We start from the raw sequence: 24,485 nt of genomic DNA, 5'->3' as shown, positions 1-24,485 counted from the left end.
ACCACTGCTGGACACCCGGAAGTAGAGAACACAAGACACTGAGGGATAGTCATCTACCTTTACTTATTGGCAAAATTAAGATAGTCGGTTGCCTTCGATTTGTTTAAATTTAATGAAATGATCTTTAAAACTAAGATGGTAACACTATTTCTAAAATATAAAAAACAAAAGCGAGAAAAGAATATCTGAATGTATGATGTAACTGAAAGGGAAAAAAGGAACCTGGACCCATAAATCATGAAATGGATTCTTGCTTTAGATTTAACATCAACTGCTGTGTGATCTCAGGCATATATATCTCTGTCTTGGTCTCTCTCTTTCTAAAATGAGAATGGAGTCCTAAAATGTATCTATGTTTCACCCAAATATTTAATTCCTATTATTCCACAATTATTTCGCTCTCAGACATTTTTCTAAAACGAATTTTTTCTTAAGGTACCCTCCAAGGCATTATTTTTGAGCAGTAAAAACTGAGTTAATCTCCCATTAAAAGTTTTCTGGAAAATTGATCTCTATTGAGGCATAAGAAATTTACTTTAGTAGAAAACTATTGATCACTACTATTATTCAATACTATTAAATATTTCAGATAATATATTATTCAATATTTAAAGTTTAGATACACATGTGTGAAATGATAATAGTAAATGATTGTTTGGCAAAATCTCTCATTGGAAGGAATAGCAATAAGTATTGGTTAAGGGCATAGATTCTAGTCTAAGGTTGACTTTAGGCTGAAAAGTGACCCTGACTTGGTCACTTTAAAACATATTTAATTATCAGTTGCCTCATCTGGAAATGGAGATAATAGGAATGAGGATATTGAGATCATGTGAATGGTATTCCCTGAAACTGGAATGGCTATACACAGGAGCCCTGGTTATAAGGTTTTCATCAAGATTGAAAGAAGCATTTTATATAAATTATTTAATATTGTAGTTAACGCATAATATACACTTAATACATGGTAACAATTTATATATAGTAATTTATATATTTTAATGCATTTCCCTTTAATACATAATTATTTATTCAATGTCTTGATAGAGGAATTATAGAAATTATGTGTCACATAACGTCATATTAAATTTCATTGTCACTCTTAACTGTTAGGTTTAATTGCTGAAGACCAACCGATAGACCATAGTTATCACAAAATATAATGTAACTATGTTACATAGGCCAGATATTTAAAACCATGAATAGACTATGCACTTTAGCATTCCATTCAGTTAAAGTGACACTGGATAAATAAGAATAAATAAGAATCAGAGCTTTTTGTGTAATGACAGGGAAAATTTCTGATAGAAAAAAAGACGCAAACCAAATATATCAATATATTATTCTCCTATTTATAAGTTGCAAAATATTTTAATTAATCACTTGAAAAATAGGCTGGCTAAAATGAAAGAGAGCTGTCTTTTCTTCAACCCATATGCAAATCTAATTTTCTTTGTAACCATTTCACCTCAGTGGCCTCCTTTTGTATGGTGCACTATTCTTTTCTAACTTCTGAATTTGTGTTAGTTTGCTGTTGGCAGGGGTAAGGTCGGAAATAATACGGACTTTCTATTGAAATGTGTGTTCCCCCCCCCCTCGATGAAAGGAAGCAAAGACATGAATATGGCACCCTCATAATGATTTAGCTGGGGCTTAATGAAATTTTCATCACAACCTGCTGTTCATTTTAATGGACTTTGAAAAACAATGGCAAAAATAGCTTGAGGGAAGAAAATATTTTTCTGTGGCATATATTTGTGAGCTTAACATTTAGTTACATTCACTCTATCTTTGCTTCCCTCATAGTCATGATGTTGTTCCCATTACAGAGCTATGAAAATATTTTGTAGTTATTAGAGTATAAGTTTTTTAGTTATTTTGTTAAATTAACTCCTAAGTATTTTATTCTTTCTGATACTATGTTGCATCACAGAGCTTTGGAACATTTGTGCTGTACATAGTGTCATTGTCCTGATGCTTAGATGATGTAAGGTTTTGGTGACTATTCTCAGGTCAAATCATACCCTTTGATTAATGAAGTCATTGGAGCCAATGTAGCTTACCAGTTGTTGGAAGAGTCGTATACATCTCCATATATACATGTGTATATATATTTATATTTATATGATATATAATATATATTTATATTTATATGATATATAATATATATTTATATAATATATAATATATACTTTATATTTATATGATATATAATATATATTTATATAATATATAATATATACTTTATATTTATATAATATATAATATATTTATATTTATATAGTATATGTTTATATTTATATAATATATATTTATATTTATATAATGTACATTTATATTTATATAATATATATACATTTATATATGTTTATATAATATATATTTATACTTATATATATTATATTTATATTTATATATTTATATTTATATAATATATATTTATATTTATATAACATATATTTATATTACATATATTTATATTTATATAATATATATTTATATTACATATATTTATATTTATATTTTATATACCCATTTTTCTTTCTTTGTAATTTAAAAAAACAAAGTTCTGTCAACATTCTACTATTCTTTCTTATGATACAATTTTTGCTTTGTTAACTGTTTTTTTTGGTGATTAAGATCATTGCCTTACTCAAATACATAAATTACTCCTTGATGCATCTCTCCCATCATTGCAGTTATTAAATAAACATTCTTGTCATAGCAAATTCTCAATAAAAGTGAGTCTATTTATAGTTTTGTATATTCAAAGTACATGTCAAAGAATCTTGTGTATGTAAACATCAATGCATCTTAGTGGTTTCTATGTTTATGCTAAAATTACCTTTCTGAAACTAACACTTTTAGATGCTTGCTTTGTGCAATTTATATTCCAATCTTTCATAAATACTACCTCTGTATTTTCTCTTTGTCTTTATTTACCAAGTCACTCCTCAGCTCAGCTTTTAATATATTTGTAGAGAGGAAAGTACAAAAGGTACATTGTCGTAGGAAATAAAATAAAAACATTCTCATGTTCAGGTACAATAGTGACGTTTCTTTGTGTCTACCTTTCCTGCTATGGACGCGCTATTGCTCTATTTCTTCTTTTATACCCAAGTTGTTCTTACTAGATATTACCCTTTTCTAATTCCCAGTAGTTCTTTTTTTTTGGAGGGGGGGGGAATGGAGTCTCGCTTTGTCACCCAGGCTGGAGTGCAGTGGCACCATCTTGGCTCACTGCAACCTCCACCTCCGGGGTTCAAGTGATTCTCCTACCTGAGCCTCCCAAGCAGCTGGGATTACAGGTGCCTACAACCACACCCAGCTATTTTTTTTTTTTTTTTTTTTTGTATTTTTAGTAGAGACAGGGTTTTACCACGTTGGCCAGGCTGGTCTCAAACTCCTGACCTCAGGTGATCTGCCCGCCTTGGCCTCTCAGAGTGCTGGGATTACAGGTGTGACCCACTGTGCCTGGCCCCCAGTACTTCTTAATGTCTCCTGCTAAGAAAATTAGGTGGAGGAGGTATCTATCTCCTGTGCTCTTTCCTGTTGGGACTTACTCACGGGGCTTGGCATGTCATACACTTCCAAATTAAGAGTCTATGTATCCACTTAGAAATCAATATGATACATTGGGGAATACCAAGGCCATATACCATATTTCCATGGAGAACATCATCTAAAGCTGAGCCCCCAAAAGCTACTTTTAAAATATAACACATACTCTCACAAAGCTGGTTCTTGGTAGACCTTAGCCCTGAACTCTAAAGGCATCTCAAATGAAAATCAAAAATTAACATGAGAGGGAAACACTTCCTAACTCATTCTATGAAGCTGGCAGTAGCAACAAAAACAGATAAAGACATTACATAAAATGTAATGGTATATCTCATAAACATAGATGTAAAAATCCTCAATAAAATATTAACTGATCAAATCCAACAATCTATCAAAATAACTATAAATCATAACCTGGTAGGATTTATTCCAAGTTTGCAAAGCCTAGTTTGGCATTTTAAAACCATATCAATGGTCTAATGAAAAATAAGCATATATCATATCAATAGATGCAGAAAAATATTTGACAAATTCTCACAATTACTCATAATAAAAACTCTCAGCAGACTAGGAATACAGTGAGGCCTTCTCAACTTGGTAAAAAAAAAAAAAAAAAAAAGAAATTACAAAAATCCCGCAGCTAACATCATACTTAATGGTGAGAATTAGATGCTTTCCCCTTTATAATCAAGAACAAGGCAAGGATGTCTCCTCTTACTACTCTTACTTACTCAGCATTGTACTGAAACTCCTAGCTAACTCAAGAAGACAAAAAAAAAAAAAAAAAAAAAAAAAACAGAAAGTGCACATCTTTAAAAGGAATAAGTACAACTGTCTTTGTTTGCAGATGACATGATTGTCTACGTAGAAAATTTCAAGGAATCAGTAGAAACTACTAGAGCTAATAGTGAGACCTGAAAGGCCAAAGGATGCAATGGGAATATACTACAGTCAATTTCCCATATTTCAGCAACAAACAATTGAAATATAAAATTAAAAAGACAATATAATTTATATTTACATTTAAATTTTTACATCAAAAAAGAAATAGTAGGTATAAATGTAACAAAGTATGTTTAAGATCTATAAGTGGAAAACTATGAAACTCAACAGGAATCATTAAAGATACTCATAAATAGAGAGACATTTTATGTTCGTGAATATGATAACTTGGTATTTTTAAGGTGTCAATTCTTCCCAACATGATCTAGAGGTATAACACAATCCCAATACAATCCAAGTAAGTTATTTTGTGGATATCAACAAATTGATTCTAAAGTCTACAAGAAAAGGTAACAGACCCAGGACACCAACACAATATTGAAGAAAAAGAAGAAAGTTGGAGGGCTGACACTACCCAGCTTCAAGACTTATTATCAAGCTACAGTAATCAAGACAGGATGATACTGGCAAGAGGACAGACCAACTGATCAATGGAACAAAATACAGAGGGCAGAAATAGATCCACACAAATACGTTCAATTGATCTTTAGCAAGGAAAAAGGCAAGTCAACGAAGAAATAATGGTCTTTTGAACAAATGGTCTTGGAATAATTGGACTTCTATACGCAAAACAAAAACAAATCAAAGGAATACAGACACAGAATTACTTTTTACAAAATTTAACTCAAAAGGGATCACAGACCTAAATTGCAAAATGAAAAACTATGCTAACTTAAAGAAGACAAGATAGGAGAAAATCTAAGCGACCCTGGATTATGTGATGATTGCTTACAGAAATCAAAAGCATAATCCATGCAAAACAATTAATAATTAGATTTTATTAAAATTAAAATGTTTATTCCTCAAAAGACAATGTTAAGACAATGCAAACACAAGCTGCAGACTGGTAGAAATATTTGCAAAACACATTCCTGACAAAGAAGTTGTATACAAAATATACTAAGAACTCTAAAAACTCATTCACAAGAAAATGATTCAGTTAAATCAAAAAAAGATCTAACCAGCCACTTCATTAAAGGCATATAAGCACACAAAAGATGCTGAACATTGCTTAAAATTAGAGGACTACAAATTAAAACAACGAGATACTACTACACACCTATTTGAATGAATAAAATAAACTGACAATATCAAATTCTGATGAGAATGTGGAACAATAGAAACTTACATTCATTCCTGGTGGGAATGCAAAATCTGATAGCCACTTTGGAAGATAGTCTGGCAGTTTCTCCCAAGGCTAAAATATAATCTTCTCATAAATTCCAGCATTCACATTCCCCAACTGGGTTGAAATCTTATGTCCACACAAAAAGCTGCACCTGAGTATTAATAGAAGCTTTATTCATAATAACCAAAAGCTGGAAGCAACCAATATGTGCTTTGATAGGCAAAAAGAATTGATAAAATAGTGGTATATTCATACAATGGAATATTATTTACTGATAGAAAGAAATGAGCTATCAAGCTATAAACAGCCATGGAAGAACCTTAAATTACTAAGTGACAGAGCCAGTCTGAAAAAGCCCCATGCTGTATTATTCTGATTATATGATTTTCTAGGAAAGGGAAAACTATACATGGTAATAAGATCAGTGATTACTTGGGATTCTAGGGAAAAAAGTGGGATGAATAGGTGAAACAGGATAGTTTGGAGTGGTGAAGGCTATTCTACATGATACTGTCAGTGGTAAATGACAACATGCATTTGTCAATGCATACTGCATTATACATTGTACATTTCTATGCATTTGCACATATAAATGTATAATACAACATAATAAGTGAACCTTAACATAAGCAAATTAAAAAAATATCATAGAGGAGTGTGAGGGACACCAGTAAAGAATACAGAACTAGTTTAACTGTGTTAAAAATACATGAAACAATTTCACTGAATGGGTGGGGGAAAAGTAAGTTAGTAAGTTACCTTAGTAACTTTGGAAATGAATGGAATCTGTAAGACTAAAAGCAAAAGGACACATACACTGTTCTCTAGTCGACAGAGATATTTCCTATGGTAGTAGCAGTTAATTATTCTGATACTCCTCTACATGTATACTAGAACTGAACAATTATATAAATGAACGGTGGTTAGTAGGAGCCATATTTCTCACTGTTGGGGTGGAAATGTACAGATCAATAAGAAATGAAGCTGCAATAATCCATGCAAAAAAGGATTCAAGTTAGAGACATTAGTAAGAACTCATGTTCAGCTTAATATAGACAAATATAGAAATATTTATAGATATATACATATATAGGTTAGTACACACACATATATTTTCATTGCTCTGTCCGCTCAGAGGCCCTCAAAGGAACGATACGTCAGAAGCAAGGGATATACTCAGCATTCACATCTTGCGTTCTAATATTCTCCAATAAAAGGAGCCAGAGCTTCTTGGAGATATGGATGATTCTAGCACTGGAGCAAGAAATATACAAAATGAACCCCCAATATCTTACAGAGTCAGAAAGAAAAGAAGTGCTACACTAATAATAACAATCATTACCACAAGCACGACAGTGGTATTAAATGACACCCAAAATATAAAATAAATATTCGTGAATTCATACTGATGTAAAAAATGATTGAATGAAATAATAAATGGTAGAGAAGAGATAAATCTCCCATGTAGAAAAATCCAAATATTATGTAGACAATCCAGCTCTAGTAACATAACTCCCTATTCCATAAGTGTGGCTTGTACAGAGCTCCTCCCCTTCAAACAGTATGATGTAGAAAGGGGACAGAGAGCAAGTTTACCGTGGAGAAACATGGAAAACACTACTTGAGCCAATGATCAAGGCCAACACCAATATTCTTAATTACATAGAAAGTATGTAACTGATATGAGGTGAGAAAGATGGTATTTTACTTCAGTGGTCTTCCTCCCAAAACTCCAAATCTCATCTGATTGAGACAAACATCAGACAAATTCCAATAGAGAGATATTCTGCAATATATCTGAACAGCACTCCTCAAAACTCTGAAGGTCATGAAAAACAAGGACATTCTGAGAAGCTGTCACAGCCAAAAAAAGCCTAAGAAGACATGACAACTAAATATAATGTGTTACCCTTGATGGTATCTTAAAACAGAAAAAGCACACTTGGTGAAAACTAAAGAAGTTTAAATCAACTCTGGACTTTAGTTAATAATAATGTATCAATGTTGGTTCATTATTTTAACAAATATACCATACTAATGTAAGATGTTAATAAGAGAGGAGACTGTATATGGATGGAATACACGGGAACTCTGTACTATCTGCTTAATTTTTCCGTAAATCTAAAACTGTTTTTTAAAAAAATAAAGTGAATGTATAAATTACAATAGCAAATCATGGCCATACTTCAGAATATTTGACAGTCATTTCTCCTTTTTTTTTTTTTTTTTTTTTGAGACAGAGTCTCGCTCTGTTGCCCAGGCTGGTGTGCAGTGGCCCAATCTTGGCTCACTGCAACCTCCCCCTCCCAGATTCAAGCTATTGTCCTGCCTCGGCTGCTCAAGTAGCTGGGACTACAGGCGCACACCACCATGCCTGGCTAATTTTTGTATTTTTAGTAGAGACGGGGTTTCACCATGTTGGCCAAGCTGGTCTCAAACTCCTGAACTCAGGTGATCCACCCGCCACGGCCTCCCAAAGTGCTGGGATTATAGGCATGAGCCACCGTGCCCAGCCTTGGCAGTTATTTCTTTTCAAAGTATATTACTTGGCAGAAGACACACTCATACTATAATTCTAAATGAAATAGGAAGCACAATATTTTAAAAGTACAGATGCTCCTAGACTTATGATAGGGTTATGTCCTTAAACCCTTTGCAACTTGAAAATATCATTAAGCAAAAAATGCACTTAATTCAGCTAACCTACTGAACATCATAACTTAGCCTTGCCTACCTTAAACTTGCTCAGAACATTTATGTTGTTAGTCCACCACAGGGCAAAATCATCTGGCAACACAACGTACTGTGGAGTATCATTGTTTACCCTCTTGATTGCGTGGCTGACTGGGAGCTATGGCTCCCTGCCGCTGCCCAGCAATGAGAGAGAGTATCCTACTGCATACAGGAAAATATCAAAATTCAAAATCTGAAGTATGGTTTTACTGAATGTGTATTGCTTTTGCACCATCTTAAAGTTGATAAATCTTAAGTGGATCCATTGTAAGTTGGGGACCATCTGCATAAAGCTAATCATAAAAAATTAGCAGAATATATGAAAATAAACACTAAAAAACACATCCTAAGGTTAAGAAACCTATTAACCTCATATGAACATTATAAGAAAATAAAAATCACCTGCAGCCATGACTTCATGCAAAAAATTACAATGCAATCAAGTCTATTAAAATGTCAAAAATATCAAAAAATTTCAGATAAGATATCCCACTTTGCATGTCTGTAACTTCCTACACCTTTCAAAGAGGAAGAAAAAAGTTTTTTAAGTTTAGCATATTTCACAAGTATTCTAAACTCAGTTACTGAAGCAGTAGAAAAATAATTAAACATTATTGCTGTTTCACACAGGAATAGCTATGACTTCAGGTGATTTTTATTTTCTTCCTTATAATGTTTTATGTTTTTAAAATAATTATTATAAAACTGTCTTATTTTTAATATTAGGAAACAATCCACCATTTTAAACACATAAGGTTGTCTGGATCCCCCTCAACACTGCATTTTTATCTCCATGAGAATAGGAGGACATGTAACAAAATATCCAAAATCTTTGGCTGACAAGAATATCTCTAAAATTCTTTCCAATTCTCAGATCATGAGAACTGCATAAATTTTAACCAAAATCCAGGTCCCAGTTATGCACTTGGTAGGGAACCAGAAATATTTAATTGTCACATGGCTGTCACATATACAGGATAACAGAATTTTGTGTCAGATATCCTGATAATTTACCAGTGTCCTAACAGACTAGAAATGAGCCCAACTTATTGTTACACGGTATACACGCAGTGTATTTTTGTTATAAAGTATGTCTGCACATCATTGTTTATTTGTTTTAAATTTCCATCTGATTGAAACAGGAGGCATGTTCTTGTGTGCAGTATGGCACCCATGCTTAGGATGGACAGAGGTTTAAATAGGAGTTAGTAAGCATGTGTAACATAAAGGATGATTGTCAATTATGCATAAGTTTGTACAATTTGCAACAGTTATTTTATTGGCTTGTTTGCTTTAATTTTAAGATTAGTCCATTTGCCTATCACCTGAAGGTTCCTATCAGGAACTATTAAAGAGATTTAGAGGATAAAATCTTAAAAGAAAGACTTTCTGGAAGTTGAACAAATAGGAACTTAAGCATATCTAAAAGTTAAAGAATCACTAATTTGTAAATATATAATAGTCCTAACCATATTAATTTTTGACTATACAAGAAACAGGATAAGATGTATTAATGTGTAAAGGTTACAAAATGTAGTGAAATTCTACATTAATCCTCAAGGGAAAAAAAAATGGAGAGCAACAAACTAGACTGCAGATATTTGACAAGTAGGTGACTATTCCCGGCTCTGCTGCCACATTCTATTCTCGAATCTTTTTCATGCAACTAATTTACTCATATGTGAAAATAACATCACAACATAAATTAATGATTTAAAAAATTGAGATAGACAGGGCTAAGTGTTTCTGAAAAAAATATACCAACCGTCTTCATAGCAATAGGTTTCCATCTTGCCCAATTTAACTTTAAGAGTATAAATCAAAAAACAAATCAAGAAGTTAAAATCAAAGTATTAAAATCAGGACACAGCACCAACTTTGTTTTCTTTTCCAGTCTTTACCTTCCGGCTCGTTTTTGATGAGCTCTTCCATTTTCCTCTGCTTCAAGGTGTCAACAACATCAGCTAAACTGCCCTTGCGCCTTTCAGGAGTTCCCAGGGCTGTACTAGACAAGGACTCGCCACTCTGTCGCCCACCTTCTTCTGCCTTCTGAGGTGAGGTAGATGAGTTGTGTGGGGCAAATGAAGACATAACTTTATTGCCATCAACTTCCTGAAAGAGAAAGCAAAAGGACAAATAATTGTTTACCTGAAAGAGAAAGCAAAAGGACAAATAATTGTTTACCTGAAAGAGAGAGCAAAAGGACAAATAATTGTTTACCTGAAAGAGAAAGCAAAAGGACAAATAATTGTTTAAAATTCAGTAACTTTACAAAATTGGTTATATGGCTTATTCAGCTGAAAGATTAAAAAGTGAAATGTCACTCTGCAAGAGGCAAAGAAACCAAGAAATTTCAAAAAAGAATAAATTAAGTTTTCATGGTAGTACTAGAGTAAGTCAAAGATCTATTCAAAGGAGAAACCAAAATATGGAGATTCTGTCCTTTAAACTGAGTAGAAATGATAATATAGTCTTATACGAAGCCTATATTATTAGATTTGTTTATTTTCCTGCTTTTGTTTGAGAGCCTCGGATTTTCTTATGGGTATTAAATGTAGTGATCATTTGTGTTAAACTTCCTGACTTTGTAATATTTAAACAAATATCATTACACACAATTTATGTTCATTTTCAGTAGCTGCCTCTTCTTGATAATACTCTAATAAAGTTTTAGTTTTTCCACCTCCCTCTCCTTCTTTTAAGAAAGCATCCATCACACAGGTTATTTGACATCAGACAAGAATATTCCAAGTTCAATTCTGCCTATGATGAAGACATTTTCAACTTCATTTGTTACATGAAGCACAGTTTGTCAATACTCTTTGTTATTTTGTATTTTAATCCTCATTTGCCCTAAAAAATAAGGTTTGTTGCAGTTTTTGCTTCTTCATAGTCATGTGGGTATGTGAATAAAAATAATTTATTGTATGGTTCTAAAATGTAAATATCTTTTTAGAGTCTATTGTCATTTTCTCACATATTCTAGCACAAATCTGGTAATTTGTATAATATTTGGGGAATATTTTGTATAAAACATATTAAGGTGATTTTTTAGAAATTATCAGGAGGAGTGATAATGAAATGATGAAGAAAAATTAATTTTCCTACTTAAAGATTTTCCTTGTATAGTCTCTTACTTCCATAATCCTTTACCTCTCACAAAACAGACATCTTAAACACAAAGCTGTATCCCAAGATCTTTGAGTCTCACACTAAAAATATTTCTTAATTCTACAACATTAAAAGTTCGCATTAAAATATATTTGAATGTGTGCCTATTTAATATTCAGGATATTAGATTATACCTGCTTGCACATTTCTTCTCTACCTATTTGAGACATAGTAATACAATCTGTTGACTTCCAAAAAGTAACAAATCACACTGATTGATACTCAATATTTTTAAGGTTAATGCAATATTTTTGACTAGCTTAAAAATATGCTAACATACTTGGTTTAAAAACCATCAGTGTAATTTTGAAAAATAGATTAAAAATAGATACGTCAACACAAACATAATCTGTTAATATGTTTTTTTTGTTGTTAAGATATTAGTGAGTACAGGGACAACAGGCTATGTTACAAACATCAGTTTGTTGCATGTGGCTGAGGCATGTGGGGAAGGCAAAAAAAAAAAAATGTGCACAACAGAATCTTCCAAATTATAATTCTAAACCTCAAATGGCTTTCATTTCTCACAAACATTACAGAATACGCCTCTGACTAGCACTATGCCTTGAGTGAATATTTTATGGACAAAGTAGCTTATAACATACTTGGATTTAGAAATCAATGTACAAAATGTAACAATTACAAACTCCCGCACGTTAACTGAAGGTACACTTCTGGAATTATTAAAACCTACATAAATATACAAACACATAAACACACACACACACACACACACACACAGCCCTAAAAAGAGCAATCACAAATTCATTCAGTAAATTAATAGGAATGTTTTTATGAATGGTCCATAACACACATTAGCTTAGTTTCATGTGCAAACAGAATATTGCGAAACCTCTGTACTAATTTTCCACAGAAGATCTTCCTTCTCATTTCTTTCCAGGACCAAAAGCAGAAACATCCCAATGTTAGCTACACTTTGAACGTTTCTGTCTATACTCTGCTTTCACATTACATGATGACAAACTTTAGAAACAATAATTGGGCAGCTGACCTTTAATTGCCATAATTGAAAATTACAATGAAATCAAGTCTATTAAAATATCAAAAATATCAAAAAATATCCAGATAAGGTATCCCATTTTGCATATCTCTAACTTTCTACACCTTTCAAAGAGAAAAAGAAATGTTTTAAAGTTTAGTATATTTCACAAGTATTCTAAACTCAGTTGCTGCAGCAGTATAAAAATAAATTAATTAAACATTATTGCTATTTCACACAGGAATATTTATCTTACCACTATTTCACCTGCCTGATTACATTTCAGCCTCTGGCACTGTTAATCTCCTTAACAGTTTTATGTAGTTAACAGCTGTTTCAGTGTGGGACACCGTTGTTCATTTGCATGGTGAATAGCTTGTTAAGGAGTGCTAGCACAGTCTTCAGTCAAGGAAATCCTATCTTTTTCAGAGTTCCTTCCCTGGGATTGCATTTGTCACACATGAAGTAATGATTCCATGTGTCACTTCACTTTGCTGGCAGGTGAAATCAAGAGAACCAGCTAACATAAGCATAAGTGGTCCAGACCAGCAATATCTATTTAATCAAGTTTTGTGAATTCTAAGGGCATACCAGTACTTTGCAAACAAGTTCCCCAAACTGTGATATACGACCTCTAAATTCTAATCATAAAAGAGGTCTCTAAACTTTCAGAATAAAGTTGATAATCTTCCTTTGTTATTTTTGAACAAGTTTTGCTTAACCTTACCCCTTTTGTTATCTTTGCAACCAATAGAAAAAGGGTCTGCCTAACATAGCTGTCCTCATTAAAATATCTTTTTAAAACTGAATTCTTGTTAATTCATTTTAAAGACAGAATATTGCTATGAACACGTCGAAAGAAACATTATTTCAACCTTAATATTTAAACTCTATATGATGTGCTAATTAAGAAGAATTAACTCATTTTATAAAAGAAGAGATTATATGAAATAACCAGATACATGTGTTTCTTTTATTATTCAAGTGACATTTCATCCTTGACTTCTGGCCTTAAGAAACATGTTATTATGCTTACTTATTGGCCTTATAAACTGAAATTAAGTTCATACTTAGAAACATTACATTAATGTTCAATCTATCAGATAGTAATTGATAAGAATGATAGCAAATATTTATTGAATACTTTGTATTAGGCACTGCGTAAAGTGCTTTACATGTACTAACTCAATCTTCATGGCAAGCCTGATTATAATTTCCATTTCATAGCTGGATAAACTGAGGCAGAGAGACTGAAGCACAGTATATGCTCAAGGTCACATGACTACCAAAAAGTAGAGTGAAAAATCAGCCCCAACCTATTGGGCTCCAGAGCCCTCATTCTTAACCATAGTGCTATTATACCTCTTTCATCTATGTCTGTATCTACCAATGTTAAGGGTGAACAAGATACTTGTCTTTTTAATAAGTATGAAAATGAGAGGTTTCCACTGCAGTACGTTCAAGTCTTAAAGAAAACAAATGAGATATATGCGTTTAAATTAATTAAATCAACCACATTCCAGACTTATAAAGCTCTGTCCATCCAAATATCTACTGGTTCATGTCATATTTTTTAAAACAAATTTTAATGTTTAAAGAATTATTTAAACCAAATATATAGATTTATATTTCTACATGACTAATCAGAGTAATGGTACTCAGTAGTCTATGTTTTTATAACTATCTTTATAAAATTTGTGAGCATCTCCAGCATCCTTTCCAGTAAAATTAAGTTTTCAATTTAGAAAAAAGCTAGTACAGAAGATCTGGACTATCATCAATTAGATTCTCATGAATGCATGTTCAGTTATTGCATAGAGGTAGCATAAGATGAACTACAGATACACAGAGAACGTACTTTGGTGCTCAATAAGTTTTGACATAGTCATGTTCCTCTTCCAGCAATGGGTTGTGATTTATAAAATATCACCAGGATGGCTGGGCATGGTGGCTCACTCCTGTAATCCCAGCACTTTGGGAGACCAAGGTGGGCGGATCACGAGGTCAAGAGATCGAGACTGTCCTGGCCAACATGGTGAAACCCCGTCTCTACTATAAATACAAAAATTAGCTGGGTGTGGTGGCGCGCACCTGTAATCCCAGCTACTCTGGAGGCTGAGGCAGGAGAATCACTTGAACTCACAAGGTGGAGATTGCAGAGAGCCAAGATTGCGCCAGTGCACTCCAGCCTGGTGACAGAGCGAGACTCTGTCTACAAAAAATAAATAAATAAATAAAAAATAAAAAAAAATAAAAAATAAAAATAAATCACCAGGACAAGGTAAAACTTCAAAAAATATCTTGAAAGCTATAATATTTGGCTATTCCTTAAATTCCATCAAAAGAGGAAAAAAAATATACCTTATAACAAATGTTGAAACTAAATTTCACTACTTGTAATCTCTTCTGCCAAATTAGGAGGTACCAAATTGAATTTAGTTATAGAAAAAATATAGTTATTGTCTAAAGAGCTCTTTCAATTATTTCTCAGGTTATCTTGATTAAAATAATTTTTCATAAAATGTCTGCATGAAACCCTAAACCACACTTACTCCTTTGGGACTACCGATCCCTTGAAGATAGCTATAAATGCTATTTTAAACACATATGCACATGCATAAACACACAGACACACACTCATACAATTGCACGCACAATTTCATATAGTTTTACAGAGTTAATTTTATATGTTCATAGTTCCAGTTATGAACCTCCTCTAGGAAATTCGCCATGAACTCTTATGAACCATGGATTCCAGGTTAAGGAATGTATACCTGACCTAAATATATACCTTCCTAGAAAAATAATATAAGCTCATCAATATAGACAATTAGGTTATTTTAAAAAAGCAGTTGCTTGCAAAAGAAAAATAAAACCTTATCAAGATAAAAGTTTATCCCTTATCAAGATAAAAGTTTATTTAAGGTATATATGTTAATATCTTAAAATTTTACTGCTCTAAAGATAAGCATTTAGAAAGAGATACATATTTTAGTTATTCTTTAAAGAGAAATAAATAGGGCAATCATTGTTTTCTTACTCAGCAATCATCTTGTGATAATATGCACAGAAATCTGAAAAACAAGACAGAATTGCTAACTTCTACAAATGAATTTTGCAATTTTGACAGCAAGTTTTATCAGCTCAATATTCCAATATTAATGTTCCTAAAAATGAGATGTAAATATAAAAGAGATACATTGAGGCAAAACCAAGTTTAAAAAACTCAATAGAAAACACTAAGAAATTTTCTTTCATTAAGATTATCAAATTAAATACTCTGGGAACAAGATATTGTCAGTTCCCAATACCCACAGAATACAAGTCAGCACTTACAGACAGACCTCTGAAGAGTGTTTGTTATAGTAATGATTATGGATCAAGTCATCCAATTTAAAGCCTTTCCTTAACTTTTGTCTGAAACATAGCTAATTGTACTTAGGTCCAGTAGTTCAAAAAATGAAAAATAACAGAGGTACTTTTGTTTGGGCTATTTCAGTAGTTCACCGAGAGAGAGAGCTTATCACAACTGGTCATCCTTCTATATTTGAAAAAGCCACTGATAATACCTTTGTAAAACTGACAGATCAGCACTTACAACATCAGGGATCCTTAGTGCCTAAACAACTATAGGGTACACTACTTAAGATTATATATTTTAGATGAGTGGGCCTGGAATCTATCTTGGGATAGGGTCAGAAAGCAACATATATGCATTTTTTAAAGTTCTCTGAAGAAGTGTGATGATCAGCGGCTAGGTTGGTATGTAGTGGCCTAATCTAGACCACTTACAAGCAAGTTAAGAGCCAAGTTAGTTTTTAAGGAATGCTTATATTATATATATTCAATATTTTCATATGATTGAAATTCTCTGAAAATTAGTACTTTGAATCCTTAGAAAGATTTATTCATCACAATATTAAAAATGGATAGAAATTCTAAAATACTTAAATAGGCATCTGCAACCTTTTTTCTCTATGATCTACGGAAAGCTCTAATTTCCTGAACTAATGAGTTCTAATTTTTTCTAACTTTTAAAGAACATTGGAAAAACCTTACAAATTAATTTGTGTCTTTAATGCAGACATAGCACACTCTCGGGGCAGACTGAATATTCTAGACAGTAACAGTCCTCATCAAGTTCAGGTAAAAAGATTATCATTTTATAAAAATGGCCCCATTATACTTCAAAAATATAATCCAGCCCGTATTTCAAACATTTCTTATGTATTTTGGGACAGTGCAAACAGAAGTGAGAACTCTTTAATGTTTTTTTCAAAGCCTAAAAATATAGACTCTTTTAAAGATTGCTATTCAACAGGATGGAAATTCAGCAGAAGTCTAACTTGGTTTGCATTTCTTTGCCAAGCATTGAGATGAAATGTTAGTTTAGGCTTATATTTAATTACTAATTAGGAAACTAAATAAATATTTAAAAGTGTGTTCTTTAAAAAATGCATTCAAATGGTACTAAACAGCAATAAAGAATGCTAGCATAGTGACAGGTGATTTTTATGAACATGATTCGCAAACGGTGGGCCTCAAAATAATGTCATTGGCATCACCGGGGAACGCTTTAAACATTTTTCTCAGGCCTCACCCCAGACTTCCTGAATCAGATGTTCAGGAGGTGGAGCCCAACCAAATCTGAGTTAACAAGCCTTCCATGTGAGACTAAAGTTTGAGAACTACTGTCATAGAAAAAAACTGTTAAGAGCTAAGGAGAGAAAAAGAGGCAGAGAAGGAAAGGGGGGGATGATTAAAAGCTGCAGTGGGGAAGACAGACATCATTAAAGTAATGGGACAAGAATTTGAGAAGAGTGAGAAAAGGTAATATATTCCAGGGGGGAAAAGAAGGATAGTGGGGATGGAGAAGAGTCCGCACACATGCAAAAATTATATATATATATACATATATATATATACATACACATATTGTAAAAGAATGACTTTGAATTTTTTAATAGTCATTTTGGCATTTGTTGAAACACACTTATGTTTCCTGATGTCCTGCTAACTATATAGATTAGGAAATCTCAGATTTATGTCAAAATTGAATTGTGAAAATAGATTGTTTTTAGAAATGCACCAACATTTAGTTTAAATTTATTAATAATTAGATCTCATTTACAATATGAAAATATTATATTTTGTTTTATAAATCACTATCAGATTTACCATCTCATTTAATTATGGTGAATGAAACTGCAAGTTAAGGGCAAATTTTCTGATTATCAGTAAGAGATGCTATAAATAGGAGAAACAGTTTTAAAAATATCTTTATTTTCATGTAGATGGTGCATGGGCAAAAGTGTCTAACGTGGTTTTTTTTTTTTTTTTTTTTACCCCAAATGCTCCTTCAGAGTATTTGAAAATATTCCTTCAGAATCACACTTGCTAATAATCTCAGAAATGCTGCATTCAAGAATAAAATGTATGTTTTCATGTGCTCTCAAAACCTCTTAATAAGCAAAAGTGGCATTTAGAAAATTGCTAATACATTAACTAATAGAACCTGTAAAAACAAAGAACATTTTGTGCTGTGACAGCCTCATTATCTTCCTGCGGATGATATGTGCTCTGTGTCTTAGTTATGTTTAAACATCTAGCAAATACACTTTAAGACATTTGATGATCTCTTCCCTGAGTGAGCAAAGACCAACCATAAGATGTGTCTAAACAAAAGTTAGACTACAAATCAAAACATTTCCTTTTAACATTTGTAATAAATTTAACATTTATTGTAACTAGCCACTGATTAGATATAATTTTTCTGTCATTCTCCTAAATCTCTAGAACCTTTTTATTGTTGTTTTTAGTAAACTTGACTAAATATCTATTCACTCTATGTGTCTGAAGGAAGAAATAAGATATAAGGAATTTCTCAAATTTTCATCTGTATTCTGTACCAAAATTTTTAATAGAGTTGCTTAAGTATAGAAAATTGAGGAAATGACTTACTTTTATCCCACATAGCAATAAATGTAGTTTTTTAATACAGAGCATTCACTCAGTAAAGAAGCTAAATGTTTGCTAGCACTGCTTATAACTGGAAACTGACTATGTCTTCACTAATAAATAAAATAGATTGTGGTCCTCCCATGCAGTAAAATATAATGGCAGCAAAGCAGTATAAAGCAGTTGTTAAGAAACTGGAGGCAGAAGTCAGGATATTTGGGTCAAGGACAGGCTCTGTTATTTATAATCTGTATTATACAGTTATATTATACAGTTATATATAATTGTATAATCTAGGGCAATTGTCTAAACTCTCTAAGCCTGTTTCCTCATCTAGAAAATGGGATAAGTGAAAATTAATTCATATGTATATGATTTATCTCCAAAATTTAACACTAATGAAAATAAACTTCTTAAAAAGGAAATATTATTTCATTCACTCTATTTTCTCTTTCATTTATATAATAAAATGTTTTGAACACTAACTTGCAGGGCAGCATAAAGATGGGTTAAGCACAGAGAATTTGAAGCCAAATAGCTTTGGTTCAAATCCTGGTTCCATCATTCACCAGTTGTGTGACCTTGGACAAGTCACACACATACAAGTCAATCCTTGTATGCCTCAATTTTCTCATCTGCAAAATGGGGATAATATTAGCATCTAATACCTCACTGGGTTGCTAGAGGATTATAAGTTAAAATATAATGAGTTATATGAGCTGGGGTATTACATAAGTTAATAATACGTGTTATGAGCTATAAAATTCATAAAATGGCAACAAATATTACAAGAGCTATATAAGTGTTTGTTAAAATAAGTGTGCTTCCAGGCATATTAGCCTATAAAGATGAATAAAACATAGAATATACAAAAACAAATAAAGAAAAAAATAGACCGTTTACCAGAAAAGCAAAGAAAAAACATATTAGGAGGAGAAAAGCCCTTTCTTTCACCCACCCTGCCAAATATAGAATATGCCTATACAAGCAGTTTTTATAGTTTTTCCTGCTAAAATCAAACTCTATCCAGGGAAAGATTTTTTTAATAATTTAAAATATATTTAATGTGGCCCATTTTTAAAGATAACCTAATACAAACTTTTCTTTTGTTTTTAAGAGAATAAAAGGTATTCCACAAAATGCCATACAGCATTAGTAGGCTTTTACCTCTGTTGCATATTCAATTTTCAAATTTCACAGTTTCATGGTTCTCTACAAAGTGATAACTCAGGGAAACAATCAAAGAAAAGATGTTCAGTTACTACTCATTATGAAATAAAACTGTTAAAAGTGAAAGTTTGAAAAAAATGAAGAGTAATGGATTGTTTGTGATAAATACATGACACCAATTACTTTTTATGTCATGTTTCTGTTTTTCTCTTTCTTTTTCTGAGATGTGCACATCAAGCTTTTTCTTTCTTTGTGAGGACATCAGCTCCACTAGACTGTCTGGCAAATAAATCCTTATTTTCTTACAGGAAAAATATGAAACAACAATAGTAATACGAGGAAGGATACTATCAAGTACAAATTCTCCATTTTTGCTATTTCTCTCTGCTATGCTCCAGCAGCACCTTGAAACACATTCTTCAGGGAATTTCTCTGAGAATTATAAAAGAAAAAGTCTGTAAAACATATGCCTTCTCACTGTATCAGGCTAATTTCATAGCCTAAAATCAGTCCGCTCTGTTACGCCACCACACTAGTCCTCCCTTTAAAAAAGAGCTAAAGACCTATTTTTCTATACTAATTAAGACTCTCAATAGAGAACTATGTTTAGGGCAAAAGAATCTTTTTGTGAAAGAAACCTTTAACATGAACTGACATTAGGCAGTGAGTTGAGAAATAAGAAGCACAAGTTTCAGTTCTCAGTCTAAAAGTAATGGTAAGGTATTAAACAGTCCACAGACTCTTACAAAATTTCCCAACTAGCCAAATTACTTATTCACACTATAAAGCAGAATTTCCTGAACCCACTTTAGCGGGCCCATAAGGACCATCCCACAGCACACACAATCACTGAGATAGTCATTCTTACTGTAAAATATTAGGTTCTCTGCAAAGATTATATTCATGTAGTTTACATGAGCAATGCTATACACAGATTTTGTCAGTCTTAGAGTTTTAAAGGACATAAAAAGCACCTTTACATTATTAGGCATTTTCTTGATGAGATACACAAAATCTGTTCATTCACTTACGTTTCAGTCAAAATATAGCTACCAGTTTTGGAGTTCTTAAAGGCACTGTTGCAAATGTTCTATGGACTTTTAACAAATAATTCTCAGAGAAATTCCCTGAAAAATGTTATTGCTATTTAACATATGATGAAATTAAAGTTCTAAAAGTAGTTTACCCAAAATAATAGTAGGAAATGGTAAATTGGAGAATTAAACCTAAGATTCAATTCTAAACTCCTTGCTGTGGTCATCATTAAGCTTCCTCAACTGATTCAGGTGCTGCAAGATACGCTAAAGGTATAAGAAAATAAAGCTGGTTTTCTCTCTCTTCAAAGAGTTTAAAATTAAATTTGAGAGGCACTGAAATGCACCTGAAATAATTAGTAATCATAACAACTATAATAAGTACTAATTTTTAGAGTAGCAAATTATACATGCAAAAGAAGTTTAGAGAAGAGAGAATGCTAGAAATCAAAGAAAAATGGAAAACTTCTTATCATAGTACTAATCACACTCTTTTAGGATTGTTCATTTAATTTTCTTTCTATACCATGAAGACAGGGAACATGTCTGATTATTCACACACACACTATGCCTTGTTATTAATGTTCCATAAATTCATATTGAGTTAATTATTAATTTATTAAATCTTCATGTATAGAGATTCATTTAGTTTAAGCCTAGAAGAAATAAGTGAAGAGGAAAAGATACAGAGCATTCCCAGAGGCACCACCCAGGAAATTTTACAGTGCATATACACACACACTACAGTGAAGGAAGTGGCTTAACCAAAAGAAATGAAGAAATAATAAATAGAAGACTAACATAGGAGAGTCATTTCATGAAGGGTCATGAAAGTCAAGTAGGGTAGTTTACATTTGACCTAGCAGGCAATGGAGAACTATTGTTGATCTACAGTGAGTGATTCTATTAAAGTAGCTTGTTAGGAAGATTAGTCTAGCAGTGGTATGTCGAATTAATTGGGTAGAGGAGAAAGTAAAGATCTCCACTGAATAGGAAACTGTTACCATGACACATATGTGACAATAAAAGGCCTTCCACTAGATTGTAGCAGTGGGAGTTGAAAAGAACCATCAAATCTATCTGTCATCTGTGATTATCAACTGTTTTGGAAAATAGGTTACACTCAGAAAGGAGCTTTTCCAAACCTTATATATTCAGATTATTTTTGTTCACATTCCAGAGTACATTGCCCTTCCCTCTTCATCCATAGCCTAGTGATAGTTACTTCTATAGGGACAATGACAGGAATGTGTAAGGCATATGGAAAAAGGCTAATAGCCACTTTTAGATGGTTAGATACTCTATACACAATGTGTGATAATCGATGACAGTGTACTTAGGGAGTTTTTTCTTTTCTTTCTTTTTTTTTTTTGAGGTGGAGTCTTGCTCTGTAGCCCAGGCTGGAGTGCAGTGGCACGATCTTGGCTCACTGCAACCTCCCCCTCCCAGGTTCAAGCGATTCTCCTGCCTCAGCCTCCTGAGTAGGTGGGATTACAGGTGCCTGCCACCACGCTTGGCTAATTTTTTGTATTTTTAGTAGAGACGGGGTTTCGCCATATTGGCCAGGCTGGTCTTGAACTCCTGACCTCAGGTGATCTGCCTGCCTCGGCCTCCCAAAGTTCTGGGATTACAGGCATGAGCCACCATGCCCAGCCAAGAGTTTTTTTAATTTGTAATTTAATATGCCTGTGTGTGTGTGTGTGTGTGTGTGTGTATATATACAAGGCAGGTACATATATGTGCACTTTGTTGTTTTTTTGTTTGTTTTTTTACAATGTATGTTACTTTCCTATGAGAAGTGCTAAAAAATAATAATAATAAATCACTAATTAAACTTAAGAGCCTCTGCACAGCAAAAGAAACTATCAACACAGTAAAAAGACAACCTACAGAATGGGAGAAAATATTTGCAAACTATGCATCTGACAAAGGTCTAATATCCAGCATCTATAAGGAACTAAAATTAACAAGAGAGAAACAAACAGCCCTATTTAAAAGTGGGCACGGGACATGAACAAACACTTCTCAAAAGAAGACGTACATGCACCCAACAAGCATATGAAAAAAGCTCAATATTACTGATCACTAGAGAAATTCAAATAAAAACCACAGTGAGATACCATCTCACACCAGTCAGAATGGCTATTATTAAAAAGTCAGAAAGTAACAACAGGTGCTGGTGAGGTTGCAGAGAAGAGGGAACCCTTATACACTGTTGGTGGGAGTGTAAATTAGTTCAACCATTGTGGTAAGTAGTATGGTGACTCCTCAAAGAACTAAAGCCAGAACTACCATTTGACTCAGCAATCCTATTACTGAGTATATACCCAGAGGAATATAAGGCATTCTACAGAAACCTGCATGTGAATGTTCATTGCAGCACTGTTCACTGTTGCAGGAAGTCAGGGACCCTGAACAGAGGGACCGGCTGAAGCCATGGCAGAAGAACATAAACTGTGAAGATTTCATGGACATTTATTAGTTCCCCAAATTAATACTTTTATAATTTCTTATGCCTGTCTTTACTGCAATCTCTGAACATAAATTATGAAGATTTCATGGACATTTATCACTTCCCTAATCAATACTCTTATAATTTCCTATGCTTGTCTTTAATCTCTTAATCCCATCATCTTCATTAGCTGAGGATGTATGTCACTTCAGGACTCTGTGATGATTGCGTTAACTGTACAAATTGTAAAACATGTGTGTTTGAACAATATGAAATCAGGGCACCCTGAAAAAGAACAGAATAACAGCGATTTTCAGGGAACAAGGAAAGATAACCATAAGGTCTGGCTGCCTGCGGGGTCGGGCAGAATACAGCCATATTTTTCATCTCACAGAGAGCCTATAGATGGACATATGAGTAGGAGAACTATCACTGAATTCTTTTTCCAGCAAGGAATATTAATAATTGATAACCCTGGGGAAGGAATGCATTCCCAGGGGTAGGTCTACAGACGACCGCTCTGGGAGTGTTTGTCTTATGCAGTTGAGATAAGGGCTGAAATACGCTCTGGTCTCCTGCAGTGCCCTTCAGGCTTACTAGGATTGGGAAATTCCAGCCTGGTGAATTCTAGTCAGACCAGTTATCTGCTCTCGAACCCTGTTTCCTGTTAAGACGTTTATCAGGACAACACGTGCCCAGTGGGACATGGACCCTCATCAGTAATTCCAATTTCACCCTTGCCTTGTGATCCTGCTCTGCCCCTCTGCCTTGTGATCTTTTATTGCCCTCTGAAGCATGTGATCCCTGTGACCTACTCTGTATTCATACACCCCTCCCCTTTTGAAATCCCTAATAAAAACTTGCTGGTTTTGTGGCTCAGGTGGGCATCACGGAACCTGCTGATATGTGATGTCACCCCTGGAGGCCGAGCTGTAATACGTCTCTCTTTATCCTCTTTCTCTTTATTTCTCAGACTGGCCGACACTTAGGGAAAATAGAAAAGAACCTACATTGAAATATTGGGGACTGGTTCCCCCAGTAGTTCACAATAGAAAAGACATGGAATTAACCTAAATGCCCATAAATGACTGGATAAAGAAAATGTGGCACAAATATACCACAGAATATTATGCAGCCATAAAAAAGAATGAGATCATGTCTTTTGAGGGAATAAGAATGAAACTGGAGGCTATCATTCTTAGCAAACTAAAGCAGAAACAGAAAACCAAATTCTGCATGTTCTCACTTATAAGTGGAAGCTGAATGATAAGAACT

At 33.2% G+C, this 24,485-nt stretch overlaps 1 protein-coding gene across 23 annotated transcripts in view; it reads right to left on the bottom strand.

The window, feature by feature from the left end:
* Positions 1 to 24,485, bottom strand: part of SOX5 (SRY-box transcription factor 5) — a 1,033,373-nt gene that overhangs the window by 301,371 nt on the left and 707,517 nt on the right. For all 23 annotated transcript variants that reach the window (XM_054664454.2, XM_063785861.1, XM_054664458.2 and 20 more), the window contains one exon: positions 10,327 to 10,537. In XM_054664454.2, coding sequence (XP_054520429.2) covers positions 10,327 to 10,537 — 211 coding nt within the window. The remainder of the gene's footprint in view (positions 1 to 10,326; positions 10,538 to 24,485) is intronic.

This window comes from Pan troglodytes, chromosome 10 (assembly GCF_028858775.2).
Source record: "Pan troglodytes isolate AG18354 chromosome 10, NHGRI_mPanTro3-v2.0_pri, whole genome shotgun sequence".
NCBI classification, from domain to species: domain Eukaryota; kingdom Metazoa; phylum Chordata; class Mammalia; order Primates; family Hominidae; genus Pan; species Pan troglodytes.
This window is presented reverse-complemented; position numbering and strand designations above follow the sequence as displayed.